The sequence below is a fragment of the Xenia sp. Carnegie-2017 genome, unplaced genomic scaffold (assembly GCF_021976095.1).
Source record: "Xenia sp. Carnegie-2017 unplaced genomic scaffold, XeniaSp_v1 HiC_scaffold_21, whole genome shotgun sequence".
Taxonomy (NCBI): Eukaryota; Metazoa; Cnidaria; class Anthozoa; order Malacalcyonacea; family Xeniidae; genus Xenia; species Xenia sp. Carnegie-2017.
In genome coordinates, this window is record NW_025813484.1 from 5,140,766 (window position 1) to 5,149,894 (window position 9,129).

The window sequence follows — 9,129 nt, forward strand, 5'->3', positions numbered from 1 at the left end:
CTTTCAATTGTCAGAAAGTTAATCGATTGATCACGTGAGTCCGTGACTGTTTGTTTTTCACAGCCACTCCTACGAACTGTTCATCACAACCAGTGGCGAAAACAGCCCACACTATTACATCTACAACGCAAAGTGAAAATGAGCTTGCTTCTCATGCGCAGCTTAAAAGTGGTTTATTTATGGCGCACAAAACACAGAAATAGTTCTTGTGTAGACTAAGCAGTGCAAATCTTGATTTATTAAAGTACTTCACATTTTCAACCAGAAGCAACAAACCCCCACTCCCCAAACAGCAAAAGTCCTTTAAAAATATGGCCAGACCAACAGTAGACACACAAACTTTCGCAGCATGTTGCCATCCTTTTAGAGGGTTTTTGATAATTTGATTTCCCATATAATATCAGTAAGCGTTCGTCAGTTATAAGTAAAATTACTTGACAAAGAGTTCATTGGTTGTTTATTGATGTTACAACTATCGGAGTGCAGTGAAATTATCAATTCATCCAAAGTTTGTTTATTTTGCGGAGAAAGTAAAAATTTTCATTTCGAACAATTATGTGACATTAAACAACAACAGGTGGTACAAACAATGATGTCTGTTGTGTATCCAAACAACAGGGATAAGATAATTATGTTTCAATGTTTGAAAAAAACGATCCAAAGAAAGTTCGAACAGCGCGTAAAATTGAACTGAAATGATATACATAGCTAACTGGTGAGTAAAAATTCAGAAAAATACTATACTTCAAGGTCAATTTCGGCCAAAACGCCGTTATATTATGAAGCAATAGATTTGTATAGTAGAATTTCGTAAGCTTTCAAAAGTTGTGCGTGTTCCATGTTCGCGATGCGATAAAGCAAGAGACATAGTTTAATATTATTTGCAGTCGGTTTTTCTTCTTTTTCAAGCAAACATTACAAAAATCCTCCATAATCCCCTCGTCGTGTTTCATTACATTCAAATCATTCAAATAACTTGCATCTTCCGTCAATGTTTATATTTAAAGTACATTAAAAATTTTTTGATTTTTCGGTTCTTGGCGCGGCCCGGTCGTCATTAATTTAAAATTTGTTACATCAGCCAGCATTCAACATATCATTAACGTTCAAGAAAGAGGCTAAATTCGTGGCTGTCCTTCATATAAGGGACATACGCACTCCAAAAATTGTGGATGTGCCTACACCCGGACACTCGCGATTTTCCGAGTACCTGGTAAACATGAAATGAAAAAATAGCAAGTACTTCTTGAACTTGCTTGGAAAAACAATAGTGAACCTTCCTTTTACATAGATCGAGCTCGGAGAACAACTTTAACGCTGTAGGATTAGATTAACACGATGACCTTTGTCGATTTTTTCAGGATAATCTTTATCGTGGCATTTGAAATACCGAGTTCGGTGTCAAAGAAAGACATTAAAGACTGTAGATCATTTAACAAGAGACCGAACATCATATTTATCTTGGCAGATGATTTAGTAAGACAAAAAATATTTTATAAGATGAGCCTCGTCACCTTAACCCTCCCTTCACGAATCCTATAATGTTTCAGGGCTGGGATGATGTGAGTTTTCATGGCTCGAACCAAATTCCCACACCTAACATTGACAAACTCGCCAATGAAGGAGTCATCTTGAACAGTCATTATGTCTCGCCAACGGGTACACCCACAAGAGCGGCTTTGCTCACGGGAAAGCATTCGATAAAATTAGGTAAAATCGCAAGCAGCTCGATAAATTGAAGATTGTCGAATGCAAGACATTTGACTCAGTGGTAAATATTCCCATAGCTTTTCAATATTGCATTAGGTCTTCAACATGGTTCCATAGCTAGCAGTCAACCGTACGGTTTGCCGTTGGACGAAGTTATCTTGCCTCAGTATCTCAAGCCACTGGGCTATACAACACACGGAATAGGAAAGGTTTGAGATAGTAAAGTAACGTTTGAAGATTTCGGAAGAATCAAATTGCTTCCGAACCTATTTCTATATCTGGAGTGCAGCTAGAAAAATTTAAATCCACCATTTAAGGGTTAGGAATATGGAACCGATTCAAATATTTGGTACATGAAATCCATAGATAGTGTTCAGTTTTGGCGATTTGAAACTTTATGAATAAGAAACAAATAGTTGAAGCAAAAAAGGTAGAATCATAAAAAGAAGAAATTAAACCAAAAAGGTTTTTCAAATCGACATGCGCTCGGATTTTGAACAAATGGAAAAAAAATAACTTATTTGTTTTTCTATAAATCGTTTGCCAGTGGCATCTAGGATTTTACAAAAAAGAATATACACCAGATAAACGTGGCTTTCATACTTTCTTCGGCTTTTACAACGGAGAGGAAGACTACTGGAATCACACGGTACATCAGAATTACAACGGATTGGATTTAAGACGAAATGGAAAAGTACGTTTTATTTCAAGATGGCCGCCGACTTGTCATACTCCATTGCTAATAAAACAATTCTTCCACAATCCACAGGTAGTTGCGGACCAAAAAGGACGCTACGGAACGAAAATTTTTACAGACGAAGCAGTCCACATCATCGAAAGACATGACAAATCTAAGCCATTTTTTGTCTATTTTGCTCATCAGGCTGTGCACACAGGGAACCCAATTACTCCCCTGCAAGCTCCAATTGAACTCATTAAGGTATTGTTAACTGCTTCACTTTAAAAAAATACTTTTGAAAGTCTAATTGTACATACAAATCCAGTCGCAAAACCGATATGTTAAATTGCAGAGTTTTCAATACATTCCCAATAAGCAAAGACGGATTTATGCAGCGATGGTGAAAGTCTTGGACGAATCTGTGGGCCGAGTGGTCAAAGCATTGAAGAAGAAGAAAGTCTACGAGAATACTGTCATCGTGTTTGCCACAGACAATGGTGGAGCACCAAACGGAATGGAGAAGTACAAATAGATATATTTCAATTGCTGTGTTGTGTATAAATTTAGTGCTAATAATATGTATTTTATTATTCACTATATCTTATATAAACTCTTTCAGTTATCAATTGGTCGACTACCTGATATTTATCATTATGACGTCATATTTACAAATAATTCCTGGTAGCAATTTGTAAGCATGACGTTTTCTTTGCAAGCAGTAGTTTTAACAATTTTTAACTCCAGAAAAAGCCGGTTTTGCGGAACAAAATCAAGCACTGGTTTTCCACTGTTGCCAAAAACAATATGCAGATTTTTTTGAAGGAAAAAAAATCAATAAAGTGATGAAACAGGTTTTGAATGTATTTATACAACAAATTGACGGGTGAAAAATTGAAAAAACTGGCAATATATTGAATAAAACAATCATTGAATTCGACTTTCGCATCAAGAATTATTCACCTTCGCTTCGGCAGATAACATTGACTTCCGTCAGAATGATTCCTGATTTCATGCTCAACCTCATGCAATATTTGCTAAACAGTTTTCAACTTCGTTTAGAAATTGGGGTTGCAACTTTCCCTTGCGAGGAGGCAAAAACACGCTTTGGGAAGGAGGTGTGCGAGGTGTCGCTTTCGTGCACAGTCCACTGCTAATCGACAAGAAACGCGTCAGCAACGAAATGATACACGTCACGGATTGGTTACCAACCCTCTACAGCGTGGCCGGAGGTGATTTGGACGACATAAGGATAAGGTTGGACGGCTACAACATGTGGGATGTCATATCGCAAAGTATGCCATCTCCACGGAAGGAGGTGCTTCACAACATCGATCCCATAACAAAAACGGCTGCGATCCGCATGGGAAAATACAAACTCATAGTGAACCAAGATATGAATTATTTTTCTTCTTGGTACAGGGTATGATATTGTTTTGTTTACTTGCATAGATTGGCACAGAGTTCACATTCTATGTGTAAGAATTACACTTATAAAAAAAACAACAACACAGCTTTGTATAACAATATAGTGTTTGTAGAGCAATGGTAGTCAACTGATCGCTACAACATTTGATCCAAATTTTAATTCACACCTCCAGATTTTTCCTCCAATATTTAAGCGATCTCTGAGATGACCTAAGAATCTGCTTTCTCCTGTATGATTTCACACTTATTATATTCACTCATTTATAAATCACTAGGTGTGCTATTATAGTTCACCTTTATGTAAGGTTTTGATTTAAGAACACTACAAAACAACTTTTTAGAGTAAACATATCTTTCTGACGTGGCAATATTACCATAGCCCAAATAGATCTCTAGTAACTTTTGAATTTTATGAACGTTACCGTGGCCTCCTGCGGCTAGAGTCCGTGATATTGACAACACAGTTCTAGATTGACGAACTTTCACAATTTCGACATCAAAATTTCGCCATTATTTTGTTTTCGACAGAGGTTTCATTCAAGACGAGACCCCGATGATCATTTTAAAGACGTAAAACTGAAAATACTAACTGGAGCTGAACTGACGTGCTCTACGGTAGAAAAAAGAGATTCGACATTTGACTGCGATCCATCCATATCACCATGCTTATATAACATTGAAACAGGTGACATTGCTCTATATACTCTTTGTTTACGACTGGATAAGACGACTTACATATGAAAAAGTATGTTAAGTCCAGCCGATATTTAGGGAACGCATAGTATACATTGGTATAGCATAATCTATATAGGTATAGCGTTGTATATATAGGTATAGCATAGTGTATATAGAGAGCCTTGTTGCATGCTTAGCCTTTACAAATGCAATGAAAAACCCGACGAAATGTTTGATGAACATGGAATGTTTGTGTTAGAGCAAAAGTTAACCTTTAATGAAGTTTTTAATAAATGGCAATCAAAAACGAAGCGCGCTCAAACAATGTCTGTAATTTTATTATGTTGTCACTGGGCAAGTGTTTGTGAAGAAATCCTTGCTAGAACTGCGGTTTAGACGGAGGCCATGCGCGGTTTGCATTCATGCAAAAGATTGAAAGCAGAATTAAAGGTGTAATTTCCAACTAGTAAAAGCGCGAGATTCCGTAGAAGTAAAACAACAGCATTTTTTTGAAACTGTTGCAACATGCTATATTTTATTTAGATCCTTGTGAATATGACAACCTGTTCTCAAGAAAGCACAAAAAAGCAGCATTGTTGTTTCACCGCCTCTTGTACCATCAACGTCACGGTAAGCCTGCTTTGAACCCGGATGGCGATGAAGCAGCGAATCCAATATACTTCAACGGAACGTGGTCACCGTGGCAAATCCTAGAAAACGATTATCTTGTGCGAATTGCAAACAGGAAAATTCCCCATCCACAGGATAATTGTTAATGAAAAACGAAGATGGCTGCCAATTAAGTAAAACACCATAAAATACTAACTTCAACATTCGCAATGATACCCAAAGTACCAAATCAAAGCCGATGAAATCACACAAACTGCTGACACATGTTTTGTGGAATCGACGACTACTTCCCTCTGCAAAATAGAGTATATCTCTCTAGTTTATCGAAGCGCTGTTATTTTTAGCCCATCAGTTTCAGTTTCCTGTAACGGTCTTATTTTTACAACACAATCTAAAACAAATTTCTCTGTTCATATAAACAGCAATATTGCATAATGCACAGTTCCATGTATTCTTCGATCAGTGTGATCAAACAAATTTAGTTACACGATGTAGGTCATGAACAAGGCTATATGTTAGCTTAGGTAGTTCCGAGTAGTCTTAAATTTTATGTAGTAGCTATATAGTCAAACCTTAGACAAACGTAGGTGTAAGTAGTTAGACCATACTCTTAATATATAGAAATTAAATGTAATTCACAATGTAAATTAGTACATATTATTACATACTATTAAATGTGAAATTAGACCGATTAAAGATTAAAGATGATTAAAGATTAAAGCTGATTAAAGATTAAAGATGATTAAAGATTAAAGCCAGTGTTTATTGCACCTGGAAAGCTAAACATAATTAGTTGAAGTGTTTCTAAAGCTCATGCCCGATATAATCTACAACGAAAAAACTCAACCAAGACTGTAGATAAATTTCATTCACAACTACAGATGGCCTCAAAATATTGTAAATTTAGGTAAAACAAAGGAAAGGCAACAAAAACCCTGATTAAGTTGGTGATGGCATCAAGAAGATGCATCCGTCCTCTTCTAACTGCCTTGTAGGACGAATTCTTGTGGAAATTGGAAGTGTAACTTTCCTTTACGAGTTGATAAAAACACGCTATGGGAAGGAGATGTGGGAGGTATCGCTTTTGTGCACAGTCCATTGTCAATCGAAAAGAAATGAATTGTCAGCAACGAAATGATAAACGTCGCAGATTGGTTACCAACCCTCTACAGCGTGGCCCGAAGCGATTTGGAGTTTGGACGACATAAAAATAAAGTTGGAAGGCTACAAAATGTGTGATGTCGTATCGCGAAGTACGCCAACAATAAACCTCGATCCATTGAAATTACTTGATCGCAACTTTAAGATTAAGAACTTTACGATTTAAGATTAAGAACTTGCATCGATATTCTTCCAAAACAAACTCTCGCTCCTTTAGAAGAAAAAGCTCGCGAACTGATAGAAAACCTACTCCACTCACACAGCCCCACACATAACAAGCGATCTCCACAAAGTCAAAAATGAAGTCCACAAAGATAAAAAAAATGCAAACAACGAGCCGCAATGGAACACTAGAATCAGAAAGAAAAGTTCGTGAATATTCTACGAGAGTGTCATGTGCTGCAGCACTTTTTGTAGAAATATAAATGCAAACCAAACCAAACTCCTCGCAAATTAAATCATTAAATCTTATTGACGTACTTATAATACAAAACTGACAAAATAAACCATCTAATGTAAAGTAGAATATTAAAAAGTCAGTGACCGGATAGAATAAGAGAAATGGCATCAAAAACGAGATTGTTATAAACAAGATGTAATCTAATGCCGCTGCGCGCTTTCGCCTTTGCTTTTTCAGGCAGAAATCGACTTAACCTCCGTCCTCACGCTAACGAACTAAAGCAGCCAATTAAGTAGGAAGAGAAACATTAGCCTGGTACGTGGACAGCGCGATAATTGGGGGAGGGGAAATAATTCATGTATTCATCACATAATCGATTTCAAAAGAATATATATATGGCTTATCATGCATATATGAATACCCCCCAATTATCGTTCTGGTCACGTGCCTGATATTAGCTTACTTGCAAGAAAAAGGCAGCTAGAAGTTGGATGAATGAACAGTGAGTTCTTGTACCCAGTCTCCTTAGACTTCACCGGTCACATCAATTACATAGACTCAACTTATGAATGCAAATCAAATATGTACGTTATTTTGTCTAAATCAGATAAAAAGCTTTAATACTTGGAAAAAATTTCATTCTCAATATAAATGATGGTTTATTTACATTTATAATACAGAAATCTCCGCAATTAATGCACAAATTTCATTACCAGTACGACCAAGGTGGCTGCTTGATAAACAATTCGGGGGAATTTGTAACATTCACTGGAATCTTGATCACTGCACTGTTCCTTCCTTCTGTTTTTAGGGCCTCTTTAATGTGCTTACTGTTAATGATAAAAACAATGCAATACTTATTTGTATTCATTTATGTGGATGGCACGTAAGTGCTATTCATCAGGGCTGGTTGCACGAAGGCTGGATAGCGTTATCCATTGGATAGCAAAAATTTTAAAAATTGTAAAAAAGGTGCTTATCTTTTTCTTACCACAAAGAAAATTTTTGCTATCCAATGGATAATGCTATCCAGGCTTGGTGCAACCGCCCCCAAATGTACTCACTATTGCTATGGATAAGAGAGGTAGCCCTTACTGCCTTACTCTTCAAATGATGTCAATGAAAACAAAAAATACTGTATCATAAAAAATGGCAGTCAGAAAGGCACTTTGTAATTCCACCACATTTTGGAAATTTTCTTTTTTGCATCAACATTATAATTTGAACATTGCAACTACTGCCCAACAAATCAAATAAACATCAAGTGCATTGTGTACTGTAAATGATGTACTATTAACACCCCTATCGAATAAATGCCTTATATCTATTAAACGCCCCCCTTGGAGTATGAGTTTGTATTAGACTATTCTCTCTCTAAAAAAGGACCTGTCTTTATCAGAGCCCCACCTATAACTTTTATGAGAATGATATTATTATAGTGGGTTGTTGATTGGGCAAAGAAACCATACATTCAGTCTTAGTTTGGTTTTTGTTTGTTCAAACTAAGGCAAGAGTGCCTGGTCAACTCTTAGGTCAACTATAGTTACTTATAGAGATAATATACATCTCACCTGTCCTCGGCCAACATTAAGCCAGCAGGTATACTGACTTGTGTAACAGAATCATCTCCAATCATATTGACAGTGATCTCATCATTACTGAAGTCATTATCAGCTATCAGAACACCTATCGCTCCTGCATTTTCTGCATGCTTTGCTTTTGTTACAAATGGGCAATCACTAAAAAGATATGCTTTCGTGAAACACTCCACATCTTAAAGATTAACGTTTCTTTACGATGCAATGTTACATGTACATACCCTCTCTCTACCAAAGCAAACGACCCGGAAATCAACTGCGAATTTTCTATTTCCTTGCATGCAAGAGCCGGCTGCACTGGAACTAAATGGACACGATTGTAGAGTGTGTGCTAGAGAAGTGAAATTTTAAATGCATGTATTTTGACTTCCCAAATATACTTGGCAAACTAATTATTGAAACATAGAGGAATATCATCTATAGACAACCTAAACAATTATTGAATTACGAGAACAGTAATTACAGTACAGCACACTTGTCACAAATGCTGTCAACTGTTTCTTATAACAAGGTTTAATGCTTACAAACGAGTCGCCAAAATCTCGGGCAGGACGCACTTTAAACACGTAACCGATTTTCGAAGGTTCGACAACGTGAAAGTAAATCAACTCGTTGCTGCTAAACATCATAACATCAGCGGCTGAGTATACATCTTGTCCTAAAAACAACAAACTTTTGATTGCATTGAGAAAAACTCCATCTGTCCGTTAGTGTGATTGCAATTTTTAAATAATTTAATTTACATTACCAATCAAGTATTCCCTTTCTCCCAAAAAAATGATCAAAATGAAATGTATTTTCAGCAAACTCTCCATTTTCATTTACAAAGTCAAAGCATGTTTACGCGTTGT

The 9,129-nt window shown here is 36.5% G+C and overlaps 2 protein-coding genes across 2 annotated transcripts; one reads left to right on the forward strand and one right to left on the reverse strand.

Moving 5' to 3' along the window:
* The first annotated feature begins 607 nt into the window (after positions 1-607).
* On the forward strand, positions 608-5,856 carry LOC124444659 (arylsulfatase B-like). The gene is made up of 10 exons (XM_046995287.1): positions 608-715; positions 1,362-1,476; positions 1,551-1,710; positions 1,807-1,919; positions 2,258-2,404; positions 2,480-2,650; positions 2,742-2,911; positions 3,449-3,809; positions 4,343-4,499; positions 5,033-5,856. The coding sequence occupies exons 1-10, from the start codon at positions 696-698 to the stop codon at positions 5,263-5,265; spliced, it is 1,647 nt and encodes a 548-aa protein (XP_046851243.1). The 5' UTR covers positions 608-695; the 3' UTR covers positions 5,266-5,856.
* Positions 5,857-7,272: 1,416 nt separating this feature from the next.
* LOC124443984 (protease-associated domain-containing protein 1-like) lies at positions 7,273-9,129 on the reverse strand. The gene is made up of 5 exons (XM_046994545.1): positions 9,027-9,129; positions 8,803-8,936; positions 8,500-8,609; positions 8,252-8,419; positions 7,273-7,510 (listed from the first exon to the last, which is right to left on the reverse strand). Exons 1-5 carry the CDS (start codon positions 9,097-9,099, stop codon positions 7,390-7,392), a joined length of 606 nt encoding a protein of 201 aa, XP_046850501.1. The 5' UTR covers positions 9,100-9,129; the 3' UTR covers positions 7,273-7,389.